A 15893-nucleotide genomic window follows, 5' to 3' on the forward strand; every position below is an offset into this window, starting at 1 on the left:
TGTCCTAGGTCTGTGGGCATAAGGCCTTCAGGAGCTCAGGAAGCTCTGGCCCTCATCCTCTGCCCTGCAGGGCTCCTGGCACAGGACTGAGTAATGAATAATCTCCCCTGCCCATCCCCAGAGGCCAGCTCCTGGCTCAAGAAGAGGCACAGAGCCAGTGCGGCCCTGAGGACCTGTGTTCCCACAGGACTGCACTTCACCCAGCTCCCGGGAGAGGCCCGGCAGCCCCCACGCCAGACGGACCCCGACACCCCAGGGGCCTGCCAGGCCACAGTGCCCCTCAGTCACATCATGGGACCGGAAGCTCAGGTACAGCTGCTGGCCCACCCTGCCAAGCCTTCTGCTCCTTGCCGGGAGCTCTTCCAGACACACTGACCTCTGTCCTGTGGGCACAGGTGGTGTCTGCCCTGAGCTCTCCGAAGATAAGCCTGAGAAACCCAGGGGCCTGGCATGAAGTTTCCTGCCACTCTGGTCTGTGGGGCACCCAGAAGATGGCCCTCCCAGATGAGCCTGACCCTGACTTTGACCCCAGCACCATCCTCCAGACACAGGACCGCTTGAGCCAGGACTATGAGGGCCTGCGGGCCCAGGCAGAGGTAACACTCCTTGTTCACGGAACGTTCACTCCTTCAATCTGGATCCTGGGCCATGAGCCCAGGGACAGAGCAGTGACAGGACGTGTTCCCTGCCCTTGAGGAGCTTGGGTCAGGGCAGAGAAGATGTGAAACAAGTCATTAGACGGATCTGGGTGCAATGGGAGTGTGAAGGGGAGGCCAGGTGAGGGCGAGGAATCAGGGGAGGCATCTCTGAGGGATGGACATTTAGGCGGAGACTTGAACAGCGAGAAGCTGGGAGCAGGTGAGTCAGGGGCGTGGCAGGGGGAGATGGTGGGGAAGAGTGTTCTAAGCAGGACCTGGGCAAAGGCAGGAAAGAAGCCCAGTGGAGGAGCAAGGGCCAGGGTGCCTGGAGCACAGCAGGGCGGCCTGGGAGCAGCTAGAGGAGAGCCTGCAGAGGAAGGGGCAGGGAGCAGGGCCGGACCCAGGGAGAAGCGCAGATTGTACCCAAGAGCACAGGGTGTGAGTAGGATGAGAGCAATGTGCATGCTCTGCTGGGCCCTCTGCGCGAGAGGGTGGAGGGCCCAGCAGTGGGACAGGGACTGTTTCTGCGCCTGGCCGTGGACTCTGAGGGTTGGGAGGTGATGGGGGACCTGCTCTCAGTGCCCCATGGCAGGCACTGGCCCTCAGCCCAGCCTCTGGGCTGGCCTCTCCTCAGCGCCGCAGGGCCCAGCTGGAGGAGGTGGTGGCCCTGTTTGGCTTCTATGGCTCATGTGGGGAGCTGCAGTCCTGGCTGACCAAACAGACGACGCTGTTGCAAACGCTGCAGCCCAAGGCCAACAACTTGGAAGTCATGCAGCTCAAGTATGAGGTACCTTGCTGCTGAGGGGGTCTTGCCTGCTTGGCCCTGCTGCCTCGGGTGATTCCTGTCCTGCCCCCTCCTCACTCCTCCTGCCTCTCCCTTATTCACTCCTGTGCCCCAGTGAGCTCTGTGTCAGCTGTGGTCCTGTCTGGGAGGAGGGAGAGGAGGATTTGGCCTCGAATTTTTTTTTTTAATTGAGGTATAATTAGCATATAACACTGTATTTTTTCAGGTATAAATAGATGTCATATATCGCAAAATGACCACACTGTAAATCTAGTAACATCCATCAGCACACATGCACAGTAACAAAAGTTTTATTTTATAACTATAATGTGTACCATTCACCCATCTCACCCACTCCCCATGCCTCCCCTATGGGAACCACCAATCCATTCTCTGAATCTATGAGCTTGGGTTTTTTTTTTTAATCACATATATAAGTAGGATCATATGGTATTCGTGTTTCTCCATCTAACTTATTTCACTTAGCATGATGCCGTCAGGGTCCATCCACGTCATCCTGAATGGCAAGATTTCAGTTCTTTCTTGTGGCTGAATAATACTTCAGTGCTCACATGTGTGTGTGTGTGTGTGTGTGTGTGTGTGTGTGTGTGTGTATTATGTTTTCTTTGTTCTTTCATCCACTGATGGACACTTAGGTTGTCTCCACATCTTGGTTTGTGTAAATAATGCTGCAATGAACATGAAGGTGTATATATTTTTTGGAGTTAGTGTTGTTTTCCTCAGATAAATACCCAGAAGTGGAATGGCTGGATCACGTGGTAGTTCTATTTTCCATTTTTTGAGGAACATCCACACTGTTTCCCATAGTGGCTGTGCTAATTTACATTCACATGAGCAGTGCACAGGGGTTCCCTTTTCTCCACATCCTCACCAATGCTTATTTATTGTCTTTTTGATAATAGCCTTTGTAATAAGTATAAGGTGATATCTCATTGTGGCTTTAATTTCCATTTCCCTTATGATGGTGATAAGTATCTTTTCATGTAACTCTTGACCATCTGTATGTTTGCTCATTTTTAAATTCTATTATTTGGCTTTTTGCTATTAAAATGTGTAAGCTCTCTGTATATTTTGGATATTAACCTTCTATCAAATGTACGATTTGCAAATATTTTCTTCCATTCTCCATAGGTTGCCTTTTCATTTTGTTGATGGTTTCCTTTGCTGGGCAGAAGCTTTTTAGCCACTTGTTTATTTTGTTTTTGTCCCTTTGGTTTTGGTGTCAAATCAAAAAAAAAAATCATTACCAGACCAGTGTCATGGAGCTTAGCCTACTATGTTTTCTTCGAGGAGCTTTATGATTTCAGGTCTTACATTCAAGTCTTTAATCCATTTTGTGTTAATTTTTATGTGTCGTATTAGAAAGTGTTCCAGTTTCATTCTTTTGCAGGCAACTGTCAAGTTTCCCCAACACTATTTTTTAAAAGACTGTCCTTTCCCCAGTGTATAGTCTTTATAATTGATAGCTCCTTGGTCATAAAATTAATTGACCATATATGCATGGGTTTGTTTCTGGGCTATCTGTTCCATTGATCTATATGTCTGTTTTTATCCCAGTTCTATACTGTTTTGATTTACTACGTCTTTGTTAAAGAGTTTGAAATCAAGAAGCATAACAACTCCAAGTTTTTTCTTTCTCAAGATTGCTTTGGTTGGTTGAGATCTTTTATTGTCCCATACAAATTTTAGTCTTCCAATCCTTGAACACAAAATATCTATTTATTTGTGTCTTCTTTGATTTTTTTTCATCAATGTCTTATAGTTTTCAATGAACAGATCTTTTACCTCCTTGGTTAAATTTATTCTTGCGCTGCACTGCTGCTGCTGCTGCTAAGTCACATCAGTCATGTCCGACTCTGTGTGACCCCATGGACGGCTGCCCACCAGGCTCCCGTCCCTGGGATTCTCCAGGCAAGAACACTGGAGTGGGCTGCCATTTTCTTCTCCAATGCATGAAAGTGAAAAGTGAAAGTGAAGTCAGTCAGTCGTATCCGACTCTTCGCGACCCCATGGACTGTAGCCTACCAGGCTCCTCCGTCCATGGGATTTTCCAGGCAAGAGTACTGGAGTGGGGTGCCATTGCCTTCTCCAGGGGATCTTTCCAACCCAGGGGTCAAATCCACGTCTCTTATGTCTCCTGCATTGGCAGGTGGGTTCTTTACCACTAGCGCCACCTGGGAAGCCCAAAATTTATTCCTAGATATTTTATTCTTTGGGGGTTAATTGCAAATTTAATTTCTATACACTAATAATGAACTATCAGAAAGAGAAATGAAGAGAACAGTCCCATTTTCCATTGCATTTCCAAAGAATAAAGTAAAAAAATTTATTCCTAGCTTTTTTATTCTTTGGGATGCAATTGCAAATGGGATTCTTCATTTCTCTTTCTGATAGTTCCTTATTAGTGTATAGAAATTGAACATATTTCTGTATATTGATTTTTGTATCCCACAACCTTACTGAATTCATTTATTCTAACAGTTTTTTGGTGGAATCTTTTTTAAAATTTTATTTATTTATTTTTGGCTGTGCTGGGTCTTTGCTGCTGCTCAGGCTTTTCTCTAGTGATGGCGAGTGAGATCTACTCTCTAGTCGTGGTGCTCAGGCTTCTCATCAGAGTGCCTTCTCTTTTGTTACCGAGTATGGACTCCAGGGCATGTGGGCTTCAGTAGTTGTGCACGTGGGCTCAATTGTGGCTCCCGGACCCTAGAGAACAGGCTCAGTGGTTGTGGCACATGGGCTTAGTTGCCCCATTGGCATATGGGATCTTCCCCCAGGAGACATGGGATTGAACCTGTGTCTCCTGCATTACCATATGATTCTTTAGTGTTTTCTATATATAAAATCTTGTCATCTGCAAATAATGACACTTTTACTTCTTCCTTTCCAATTTGGATGTCTGGTCTTGAATTTTTAAAGGGCCCTCCCAGCCCTTTAAGGACACAGACCCCTGTCCTTTCAGAGGGATGCAGCTCAAACATCTCTATAGCAGTGCATATCTGAGGTCATTCCTAGTATTAAGGGGACTGTAGGAAGACAAAAGGCCCCCTCCAGGCCTGGAATCTCCTTTCCCCAGAACTTCCTCACTGCCCTGGCTGTGGGAAGAGGCCTCTGGACTGAAGTTAACAGCTCCGCTGAGCAGCTGAAGCAGAGGTGCCCTGGAAATTCCCCCCAAATCCAGCTACATCAGGAGGAACTGAGCCAGAGGTGAGAATGAAGAGGGAGTGCTGCTGAGAGGAGAAGGTTGGCTAATGCCCAGGCCTGAGTACTTGCTTACCTGACTCCTGAGATGCCAGGAAGAAAGACTAGAGGCATCAGGGATGGAAAGAGAGGGTATGGGGATGGCTGGCCAGCCAGCTCTTGTCACACAAGCCTTAGCCAAGGCCCCAGGATGGATGGAGAGGTGTCCCTGTGACATGACATCCCTGAGACAACCCTGTTCCCTCGGCCCAGGTGGGAGCAGCTGGAGACCCTGAAGAAAGAGAAGGAAACGCAGCTGGCATGCACAACGCATGCATGCAGTTTTCTGCAAGAGTGTGGATCCACACGGGTCCAGCTGCAAAACCTGATACTCCAGCTGGAAACCCTGGAGCTGGGGAACTCAGAGGATGGCCACCATGTTCTGCGAGTGGGCCAGCAGAAGATGCTGGTGCTGGAGAAAGACATTTGCCACCTGCAAAGGGCGGCTAGCAAGTATGACCGGGATTCACACAGCAATGCGCTGAGCAGGGCTCTGGAATGGGGAGGAGGACAGAAACTGAGGTGGGAGGATGGGTGGGGTATGCCATTGGAAGGGCAGGGCACAGATTGGGAAACGGTGTGAGAACACGCTCATGGTGAACCAGAGAGCCACCCATGCTCGCTGCCCCTCCACTGAGGGCGAGGAGGCAGTTCAGAGTTGCCACCACTTGCCCTAGGGAGCATATGCCTGGGCCCAGGGCCAGGGGTGGGGCACTGACTGGGCGGTGGGTCCTGTCCACAGGGTTGAGGAGATGGGCCCCGCAGAGAGCCCGTCCCTGCAGGGACAGGTGGAGACGCTGCAGGGGCTGCTGGAGCAAGTGCGGGAGCAAGTGGCCCAGCGGGCCCAGGCCCAGGCCCAGGCCCAGACCCACCGGAGCTTCCTGCAGGAGAGCCAGCGGCTGCTGCTGTGGGCGGACAGTATCCAGGCCAAGCTCCACAGTGAGGAGGAGGCAGTAGATGTGGCCTCAGCCCAGCGGCTGCTGGGGAAGCACCGAGACCTGCTGGAGGAGATCCACCTGCAGCAGGAGAGGTCAGGATGAGAGGGCAGGTGGGGCACACGTTAGGCTGGCCCTGGCCTGTGGGGACGGGGCACCAGAAAGGGACAGATGGGGAGCAGCATGTCAGCAGGGGTGTGGTCCAGGCTGGTGTCTATCCTGGCACCTGAGGCAGGTTTACAAAGACACGGGTGAAACCAAAGACTGGGTCAGACATCTTGCATATGTTGGGGAGGGACCCCAGGCAGAGTCTGAGCCTCCTAGAATGTTCTGTCCTGTCCAGGCCTGCCACGCCCCATGCAGGGGAGCCTAGTGAACTGCTGTCAGGGTGGCTGAGCCACCTCACCTATTCTGGGTAATACAGACCCCACAGGCCCCTGGAGCAAAAAAAAAAAAAATGGCTCAGCCTCTTGCCCCCCAGTACTAAGACAACACCCTCCTCAGTATGGAGATTCCTCCCCCTCGTCCTGCGGGGGTGGGTGCAGTCTGCAGCCTGTGCCACATATGAAGGAGCCTAACAGGAGGCCCAGTGGACCCTGAAATCCAGCCCAACCCCTGCTAACTAGATTCCACCACCCACTAGAGGGCTGCACCAGCTCAGAGAAGTGGAGCCTTTTCCTTACTTACACGAAGGTGTCGCCTGTTCTCAAACTGTGAGCCTGAGGGGCACACCCGGCAGAGGGGTGGCTGCCTTTCCTAAAGCTTCACCCAGGCTTGTGGTGATCCCACAGTCAGGTATGTAGGCGGTCTGAATGATTTTTTCTGGGTGCGCTGCCCGGCCATCCGCTGGCCTGGGCATTGCCATCAGCATGGCCAGCTGGAGCAAGGTGTGACATGCAGGGAGCACGGGAACTAGTGAGTCCCAAGTCCTGGGCTGGGCTTGTTACGTTTGCTGTCTCACCAGTGGCCCAGGGCATAGCTATCCCACAGGATGAGTGGATCCCTGGGGCTTACCCACCTCAGACCCCTGCCAGTTACCCTCACCTCAGAGCTCCCAGATGAATGAACTGTGGAGGCCAGAGGGGAAGAAGTTTGGCCCAGGGAGCAGACAGGGTTTGACCCTCTGCCTGTCGTCCTGGACAGGCTGCAGCAGCTGGGGACAAAGGGAGAGCCCATGGCAGCCTCGGGCTCCCCAGACTTCCGAGAGGTGGCTAGTGCCCTGAGGCTCCTGGGCCACCAAAGCCAGGAGTTGAAGGCCGCCTGGGAGCAAAGACAGCAGCAACTGCAGGAGGGGCTGGAATTGCAGAAGTTTGTTCGAGACGTGGATGGTTTCACTGCCTCCTGTGCCAACCATGAGGCCTTCCTACGGCTGGACGGCCTCCAGGTACGGAGCTGGGGGTGTGCAGCTGGGATGCGCCTTCCCCAGGAAGTAGGAGCCTGAAGCCAGGCTGGGCGCGGGGCCCCTGGGTTGGCAGTGGGTGAGATGGTGCTGACCACTCCCCTCTTCTCAGCTTGACCCATCTCTGTGTCTCCAGGAGGGCGTGGTAGAGACCCAGAGACTGCTGCAGCAGCACCAGGAGCGTGGACAGCTGCTGGAAGCCCTTGGCTCTAGAGCAGAGGATCTACGGGCGCGTGGCGAGAAGCTGGCTCAGAGCCGACACCCTGCTGCATACAAGTGAGCCTGGGCCTGTCTGGGCAGGGCCTACATAGCCCATTACCCTGAGGCTGGGAGAGTGCCCGGGGAGCGGGGGGACAGCGGGGTGAACCCTGGGCTGTGGTGGGTCCGACCTTTGTGGTGGGCCTCAGGCAGAGTGGAGCCTCCGCCTACCTTCCCCAATTCCATCTGCCCTCCAGGGTCAGAGAGCAGCTTCAGAGCATCCAGGCGCGGTGGACCAGGGTCCAGGGGAGGAGTGAGCAGAGAAGGAGGCAGCTGCTAGCCTCCCTCCAGCTCCAGGTGAGGGGCTGCCCCCCACCCCAGTGCACGAGACCGTCCTGGGAGGAATGCCTCAGAGTCTGCTGCTGAACTACAGCTGTGCGCTGTGCGGGGCACTGCACGGTTTACAAAGCACTTTCCCACGCATTTACTGACCCTCCCAGCACCTCTTGTGAGATGGGTATTATGACTCTGATTTTTCCAGTTGAGGAAAACCAAGGCTCAGGCCACTCTGCTCAGAGACAGGGCTGGACCCAAAGCCTAGGCCCCTCCCTCGGCCAGCTGCTCCCCAGCCCCAGCATTTCTGGCCATGCTTCAGGCTCTTGCATGGGCCCTGGGCTCCAGCTGCCAAGCTTGACTCTGTTGGATGTCTGTTCTGCCCACGATGGGGGCTCAAAGCTGGGCTAATCCACAGGCCTCCTGGACGCAGAGGGCCATCCATGATCTGATGTGCTGAATCAGGGGGCACCTGGCCAGACACCCCTCCTCTCTGGGCACTGGGCACTGTGAGGCCAGACCCTGATTCTCCCTGATTCTCTGGCTTCTTTCTGCTGCTTTCCCTGAAACATTTTTCTCCCCATCTCTCTTTCCTTGTTCCCACTTTGGAGCAGTAACCCCTGCCCCGCACCTCTCCTGCACCCTAGGATTGGTTCTGCATCCTGCTCTTCCCCTTGGGGCACCCTCAGACCCCTCTTCCACGAGGTCCTCATACCAGCCTCACCCCGCTCTGTAATAACCACCCTCCCCTGGTTCCCGGGCAGGAGTGGAAGCAGGACGTGGTGGAGTTGCTGCTGTGGATGCAGGAGAAGGGGCGGATGTTGGTGGACGAGCCATCCCAAGACCCCAGCAACATCCTGAGGAAACTCAGGCGGCACGAGGCAGCCACGCGTGAGCTGGCGGCCACCCAGGGGCATGTGGAGGGCCTGCAGCAGGTGAGGGACGCTGGGCCCAGGGTGCGGGGTCTGCTCGGCTTCATGTTTCTACTACATAGCACATTCTCATGGAGCACAGTCACTGCAGGAAGAATGGATCTCAATCTCCAGGGCATTAGCATCCCCTAGCTTCCTCCTTCATTCAGCAGGCATCCTCAGTATTAGCACGCAAACCAGCCCAGAGAGCTTTTCTCGTCCCTTCCCCTCAAGTCGAAGAGGCAGCCCCAGAGCCTGCTCCCTCCACCTGGACACAGTCCTCCCACCAGCTGTCCAGTGCCTGCTCACCCCACACAATTTCCAGGCATCAGAGGACAGCCCTCCCTCCAGTGCCCACAGATCTGGGGCCACGCAAACAACTAGAGGAGTCCTTGCGGCCTGTGGAGTGCAGTTTGCAACCAGTCACTCCCACTGCTGCCCCCTGGACCCAGCCCACCACAGCCACTCCCAGTACCAGCAGCTCAACCAGACGCCCCAGGCCTTTGTGTCCACTGCAGGTCGGGAGAGAGCTGCTGAGCAGCAGGCCCCATGCCCAGGAGGACGTGCAGGCCAGGCTTCAGGACCTAAGTAGCAAGTGGGAAGAGTTGAGACGCAAGATGGCAGAGCGTGGGAAGCAGCTCCAGCAGGCTCGGCAGCAGGACCAGCTCCTGCGGCTGCTACAGGTGGGTCCAAGAGAGAGGAAGACCCAGGAGGGAGCCTGAGGCTGGGCTGAGTAGACAGGAGAGGGAGTGGGGAGAGGAGGAGTTGGGGCGCCCTGCTGATTCTGGAGCAGCCCTGGAAAGTCCTGCAGCCTTTGGAGGCCTCTAGCCTGTGGCCCATTGACCCCGGCTACCCACCGTTGGCCGATCCAGGACTGCTCCCTGTGTGCCCGGGCGTGCTCAACATGACTTGAGTCTCCCTGAGAGGCAGAAGTGAGAGAGGATGGGGACACTCATGAGGTTCTGGGAGAAGGATTGGGCACCGCAGGTTGGAGGTGGACAGTGGCGGGGACAGAGGTCCCAAAACGGTCCTTGGTGAATCTGGCGTGCTGCTAGCCCTGCAGCCTTAGCATCCAAGAAGGGCCACTTGCCAGTCTGCACACGGGCAGCCTAAGGCAGCGCCCTGTATCCCTCCCCAGGAAGCCAAGGAGAAGATGGAGCGGCTAGAGGGGACCCTGCAGAGGGCAGAAATGGGGCAGGACCTGGGCTCCAGCCGGGGGCTGCAGAAACAGCACTGCCAGCTGGAGGCCGAGAGCCAGGCGCTGGCCAGCAGGATGGCTACCCTTGTCCCCGAGGCCCATCAGGTGGTCAGTTCCCAGGCCATCGTGGAGGAGACCGAAAAATACCTCCAGAGGTACTCAGCTGCTTGTCCCACCTCCACCCCACTGTGTGTAACTGCCACCATATGAACCTGAGGGCATTTCAGCCAGTGGCCCAGCAGGGCAGCACCTCAAGGCTCTGAGGTTGTCCGTGCCTCCTTCCCTTATGAGTGGAGTCACTTCTGAGGTAGGAGAGTCGGAGACCCCAGCCAGGCATCCTAAGCACCCCACAGTCTGAAGCCAGGGAGGTCATCCGGGTGGGAGTTTGGGCCCTGGGCCTTTCCAGCTGCCTCCCCATCTTCAGGTGATGTTCCCTGGTCCCTGCCTCTTCCTTTGTGGGCCCCTAACTGGGATGAGGAAAGCGCTGAGCACTGGACCTCGCCTGTTCCCAGCCTTTCTGTCTCCTCTGTCCACCCAGGTTCAAGGCCCTGCAGGGACATCTGGCCACCCGGCGATGGCAGCTGCAGGCCTCGGTTGAGCTGTACCACTTCCACCACCTGAGCGACGCGGAGCTCACGTGGGTGGCAGAGCATATGCCTGTGCCCAGCCCCAGTTCTGCTAAGTACCCAGATGGTGCCCACCGCCTTCTCCACAAGCACGAGGTAATGGTCCCTGTTTCCTCCCAGGATTCCTGACAGCCTTTCCCAGAGCCTAGATGACCTCCTCCATGACTCAGGGAGTCCTGATTTCCAAGTCTCTGCCCCCAGCCCTTCTCTGCCTGCAAGTCATCCTGGGCCCTGGAGCCGCATCCACGGCTCTGTTCTGGGACCCCTGTGGCTGAGGAGTGCCCTGAGGCGGCAGCCCTTCCACTGTTCTGTGGCAGGAGCTCCAGGCGGAGGTGGGAGCCCACCAGGGACAAGTGCAACGGGTGCTGGGTTCCGGGCGACACCTCGCAGCCTCCGGGCACCCTCAGGCCCAGCACATCGTGGAGCGGTGCCAGGAGCTGGAAGGCCGCTGGGCGGATCTGGAGCAGGCGTGTGAGGCCCAGGCCCGGCACCTGCAGCAGGCTGCTGCCCTCCAGCAGGTATGATGCAGAGGCCACAGGGTCAGGTTGCTGCCGCTGCTAAGTCACTTCAGTCGTGTCCGACTCTGTGTGACCCCATAGACGGCAGCCCACCAGGCTCCCCCGTCCCTGGGATTCTCCAGGCAAGAACACTGGAGTGGGTTGCCATTTCCTTCTCCAGTGCATGAAAGTGAAAAGTGAAAGTGAAGTCGCTCAGTTGTGTCCGACTCCTAGCGACCCCATGGACTGCAGCCTACCAGGCTCCTCCGTCCATGGGATTTTCCGGCAAGAGTATTGGAGTGGGTTGCCATTGCCTTCTCCACACAGGGTCAGGGGAAATAGATAAAGTTGGGCAGCCTCTTCGGGTGAGGTCTGTGGGACCTGGAGCTCTCAGGGAGCTGGGTCAGTGGTGAGAACTCAGGGCCTAGAGCTGCCTGGTCTCCATGGGAACAGAAGCCTTTTTTCTGCCTGTGTGATGTCCCCAAGGGGTGATGGAGGGTCCATCTGGAAATGTCAAGGTGAGATGACTCCATTCTTGCCAGTGTTTCCTGGACACATCAGAGCTGGAGGACTGGGTGGAGGAGAAGTGGCCACTGGTGAGCAGCCAGGACTATGGTGGGGATGAGACAGCCACCGTCAGGCTCATTAAGAAGCACCAGGTAGAGTGTGCTGAGCTTCCCTGCTGTGGTCTGGACTGGTGTGATGACAGGCCATGAGGAAGGGGTCTATCACACGCCCAAAGGGCACATCCTGCTTCTCAGAGGCAGAGCCCTGCTCTTTTTTCCTGAAGACTGCTCAGCCCTTCCCCCCTACCACCACCACCACTCCCCCCGCCCAAACCCTGCAGTGGCCCCTGTTCACCTCCAGTTGTCCCCCCTTTTCAGACACCACCCCTTTGAAGAGCCCACCCCCTTCTTGCATCTCCATAGTGGCTCACACTCCTGTGGCCTCAGGATTTCTCTGCCTTCTCTTCTAGCTTCTTTTCCTCCCCCTGGCACTTTCCTGCTCTCTTGGGGGTCACCTGTTCCAGCCATCCCCACATCTTCCACAGGCTTCTCCTTCCCACACTTTGAATATCACCCTTTGAGTTAACCATCCCTGAAACCTACCCCATCAGCATCCCCAATTAAAGTAAGAGAGGCCTGGAACACCCTCAATCCTTCCTGGAATCTGACTCTCAGAACCACATGTGAGCCCTGAATCCCGAGCAATCCTGGTTTCTGTTACCACTGAAGTGTCCACCTGTCTGGGCTTTTTGTCTACCTATCCCTAGTGGTCAGTGTTTGAGGGTCCTGTGACTGAGGGCTTTAGGGGGGCCACTTCTAAGGGGTGTGCCCATAGCCAAAGCCTCATGGAGCTTTCATGTCCTGGGCATCCTGGGCTGCTCACTTGACTCTATCTGTTTTCATACTGGGAGACTGGGACCCAGTACCTGCCTCCCGTGACCTCTCTTCGTTGGCCCAGAGGACCCAGCGTTCACTGTCCTCCTAAATAGTGAGCCCTCTGCAGGCACAGACTGTTTTCACTTTCTTGGAGCAATAAGAACTCCCGTCACTATTGGGTAGATGAGTGATCGGTGTGTGAGTAAGCAGATGGGTCGGGGTGGGTGGATGGGTGAGTGGGTGGATAGGTGAGTGGAAGGAGGAACAGGATGGGTGTGTGATCAATGGGTTGAATGGTCAGGGGGGTGGGTAGATGGATAGATGAATAAATCACCCAGCCTGAGCCTTGTGTACTGGCAGGCCCTGCAACAGGAGCTGGCTCGTTGTTGGAGCTCCGTGGAGGAGGTTGGCCGGAGAGCTCAAACCCTCACTGGCCCGGAGGCCCCTGCACAGCTGGGTGTGGTGCAGAAGAGGCTCCGGGAGCGGCTGCAGGCCCTGCAGGAGCTGGCGGCCACACGGTGAGGGGCGCTGTACCTCTCCCCAGGCTTAGGCGACCTGGCCACGGTTGTTTCCATACCTTAACTCTGATTGGAAGGAGCCCGTGACCCCAGGTCCACAGAGCTGACAGACGGCTCCTTGCTGTGTATTGCTCGCTTCCTTTCATAAATTCTTCAGTGAGTGCCTGCTGGGCAGGAACTTGGGCCGCCAGCTCCCCATTTCCTCCCCCTACCTACACCCTCACCTGCCCTACTCTGGCCTTCTTATGTTTACTTCTCCCCGAATCCCCAGCCTCAAGCTTAGGCAGGAAACATGAATAACCTCCTCCTTCAGGCCACCCACTTTGGCTGGGTCAGCTGTCCTCAGGTGTGTGGGCAACTAACTTCAGGGGAACCATGGGCTACCCCCACAGGGACCGGGAGCTGGAGGGGGCCCTGAAGCTGCACGAGTTCATGAGGGAGGCTGAGAACCTGCAGGGCTGGCTGGCTAGCCAGAAGCAAGTGGCCGCAGGAGGAGAGAGCCTTGGGGAGGACTATGAGAATGTCCTGGTGAGAAGAGGCTGGGGGCAGGGGCCGGCTGGGCTGTGTGTAGAAGGGGGGCCTGGGACATGAGTCCTGGCTGAGGACAGGCCTTCTGAGTAGTGGGGGCAGGAGCTGCAGCCATCCAACCCCCCATCGCCCAGATGTCAGTGAGGGGCCTCGCTCCCCGGGCTGCTTGCTGTCTTGCCAGCTGGGGCCACCCTATCACCTCTTCCCCTCTTTCCTCAGTACCTCTGCACCAAGTTTGTCAAGTTTCAGCACAAAGTAGAGATGGGTGGCCAGCGGGTGGCAACCTGCCGGCAGCTGGCAGAGAACCTGCTAGAACAAGGGCACAGAGCAGCCCCCAGGGCCCATCAGATGCAGCAGGATCTGCAGTGAGTGCCAGGCGGACCCAGGACATGGGCTCGGGGAAGGGTGCTGGGCAGACGGGTCCCGGGGGACTTAGAGAGGCCGCATGTGCCCAGGGCCGCACTTGCTCTGTCTGCTCTGGTGGGGAGGCACTGCTTTCACGGATGCCAAGCCTGCCTGGGGGGCTGTGCCACGGGTGACTGTGGGCTGTGAAGGGAAGCGAGGAGGGGTGTGCTGGTCAGAGAGCCCTGCCCAGACCCCCAGGGGCACTTTTCCAAACCTTTGGCTCTCAGGACTTGGAGGGGCTGTGGGAAGACTGCCTGGCTCCCCACGGGCTGGTTTGAATCCTCCTCCAACCTGTGAGATTTGAGGCAGGGTCGTCCCAGGTCATAACCCCTAGCCCGACCCAGCCCTAGGAGCTCAGGGAGAGTTTGCTGAGTACATCAGGAGTGCAAAAGAGAAATTACAGTCTGATTGACTTATTGAGACTTGAAGGCACAAGACATAAGGAGTATCAAAGAGCTCAGAAATTAGTAAAGTGTTGAGTGTGACAACAGCAGAGGACTGAATTCAAAGCAAAGGCTGAAAGCGAGGCTCCTGGGCCATGACCAGACAGGAGGGAGGGTTTGGAAGGGGCGATGTGGGCCAGTCGTAGATAAAGTGCAGAGAGGAGGAGGGCTAACCAGCCTGGCAAGGGGTGAAATGAGGCACTAAATCAATGGCTGATCTGCTACCCATCTCCCGTGAGCAGGGCTGCCTGGTCGGAGCTGTGGGAGCTGACCCAGGCCCGAGGCCGCCTGCTCCGAGATGCCGAGACCACCCTCAAGGTTCACCAAGACATGCTGGAAGCCCTCACCCAGGTCCAGGTGTGAGCCAGTGATGGGGGGAGGTTTCTTTCTAGAAGTGGATCCTGCCTCAGCATCCCACCCCCCATTCCTGATCCCCTTGGCTGTCTCCTTTCCTCAGGAGAAAACCACCAGCCTCCCCTGTGACGTGGCCCAGGACCTGCATGGGCTGGAGGCCCAGCTGAGGAGACATGAGGGGCTGGAACGTGAACTCACGGGCACTGAGCAGCAGGTGAGCCCAGGTCTGGGGCCTCTCCCCCTTGAGGCCCCTCAGGCCTGCCCGTCTGCTCCGCAGCTTTCCCCCACTCTTGGAGCTGCCAGTCAGGCCCACTGGGCACCAAGGGCAGGCCCTTCAGCCTCTAGGACACGACCCTTCCCTCTTATCCCCACCCTGCCCCCAGCTGCAGGAGCTGCTAGAGACGGGAAGCGAGGTGCAGAGGCTGGGGCCCAGGCCGCAGGCCCACGCGGTACAGCAGAGGCAGCAGGCCCTGGTGCAGGCCTGGGAGACCCTGAAGCTGCGAGCAGAGCAGCGCCGGGCCCAGCTAGAGCGGGCATGGCTCCTGGCCCGCTTCCACGTGGCGGTGAGGGTTCTTCCTTCCCCAGGGCTTTGTGTGTGTGTATGTGTGTGTGATGCTGTGAGTGTGCATGCATTAATGAGGCCCTCCAGCTCTGGAGGCAAAACAGGTGTGAACACATGCTATTGTCCGCCTCAGCCTGTCAGAGGGCTTAGTACGGGGGTGCAACAGTTGACTCCTTAGTTTTGGGTTGACACCAGCTCGTGTGTGACAGTGCAGTCAGGACACAGCGTGCCAGCCAGAGCTCAGGAGGAAAAACAGTCCAGGAAAGCCCTTAACTAGAGACCCAAATGTCCTAGACAGTGACCTCTGGATCAGCCAGCGTCTCTTGTAACATCTGTGTTGCGCTTTCTGCTAGGAGCTGTGGGTTGGGAGAGGGGGTGATACAGAGCCTATGTAAGATGGAATCACTGCCATCAGGGAGCTTGTCTAGCTGGGAGACAAGCCTTGGGAGTCAGATTGACAGAGGGCTCTGGCCTTGGGCTGTCCCGGTACCTGGTAGACTGGGAGACTCAAACTGTAACACAGTAAAAAGGCTTGAGTTTAGAGACCTACCTCTGCCACTTTCTAGCAGCGTGGGCTTGAGCAAGGCACTGACCCCAGCTTGTTACCCCTGTGTGTGAGTGCCTGGAGGTTACAATCTCCTGCACGCTTGTTGTGCCATTTCCCCTGCTTCATCTGTGTACTGAGCTGTCAGGACTAGGATCTAAGGCCCCTCCAGCTCTAACTTGTGTTTGTACGCAAATCAACAGAAGACCATTTATAAATACGAAACCAGAGATTCAGAGGACAAGGCAGGCAGTGAGATGTCAGGGGACAAGTGAGTCTCCACAAGGGAAGGAAGGCCTTGGCACTTGAACATAGAAGCTTGGAAGGGATGGAAGAAAGGAAAAGAACTTCTAAGCAAGAAGGGCAGCGAAAACCCA

The 15893-nt window shown here is 56.0% G+C and overlaps 1 protein-coding gene across 1 annotated transcript in view; it reads left to right on the forward strand.

Moving 5' to 3' along the window:
* The window catches only part of SPTBN5 (spectrin beta, non-erythrocytic 5), a 49546-nt gene that overhangs the window by 13848 nt on the left and 19805 nt on the right, over nucleotides 1–15893 (forward strand). The window contains exons 14-34 of the mRNA XM_043919142.1: nucleotides 188–309; nucleotides 396–596; nucleotides 1273–1425; nucleotides 4520–4650; nucleotides 4897–5136; nucleotides 5426–5713; nucleotides 6762–7002; nucleotides 7154–7293; nucleotides 7473–7572; nucleotides 8313–8483; nucleotides 8978–9142; nucleotides 9598–9812; nucleotides 10196–10379; nucleotides 10601–10801; nucleotides 11323–11439; nucleotides 12523–12680; nucleotides 13073–13208; nucleotides 13428–13573; nucleotides 14299–14413; nucleotides 14514–14624; nucleotides 14794–14973. Coding sequence (XP_043775077.1) covers nucleotides 188–309; nucleotides 396–596; nucleotides 1273–1425; nucleotides 4520–4650; nucleotides 4897–5136; nucleotides 5426–5713; nucleotides 6762–7002; nucleotides 7154–7293; nucleotides 7473–7572; nucleotides 8313–8483; nucleotides 8978–9142; nucleotides 9598–9812; nucleotides 10196–10379; nucleotides 10601–10801; nucleotides 11323–11439; nucleotides 12523–12680; nucleotides 13073–13208; nucleotides 13428–13573; nucleotides 14299–14413; nucleotides 14514–14624; nucleotides 14794–14973 — 3515 coding nt within the window. The remainder of the gene's footprint in view (nucleotides 1–187; nucleotides 310–395; nucleotides 597–1272; nucleotides 1426–4519; nucleotides 4651–4896; nucleotides 5137–5425; nucleotides 5714–6761; nucleotides 7003–7153; nucleotides 7294–7472; nucleotides 7573–8312; nucleotides 8484–8977; nucleotides 9143–9597; nucleotides 9813–10195; nucleotides 10380–10600; nucleotides 10802–11322; nucleotides 11440–12522; nucleotides 12681–13072; nucleotides 13209–13427; nucleotides 13574–14298; nucleotides 14414–14513; nucleotides 14625–14793; nucleotides 14974–15893) is intronic.

The sequence above is a fragment of the Cervus elaphus genome, chromosome 12 (assembly GCF_910594005.1).
Source record: "Cervus elaphus chromosome 12, mCerEla1.1, whole genome shotgun sequence".
Classification (NCBI taxonomy): domain Eukaryota; kingdom Metazoa; phylum Chordata; class Mammalia; order Artiodactyla; family Cervidae; genus Cervus; species Cervus elaphus.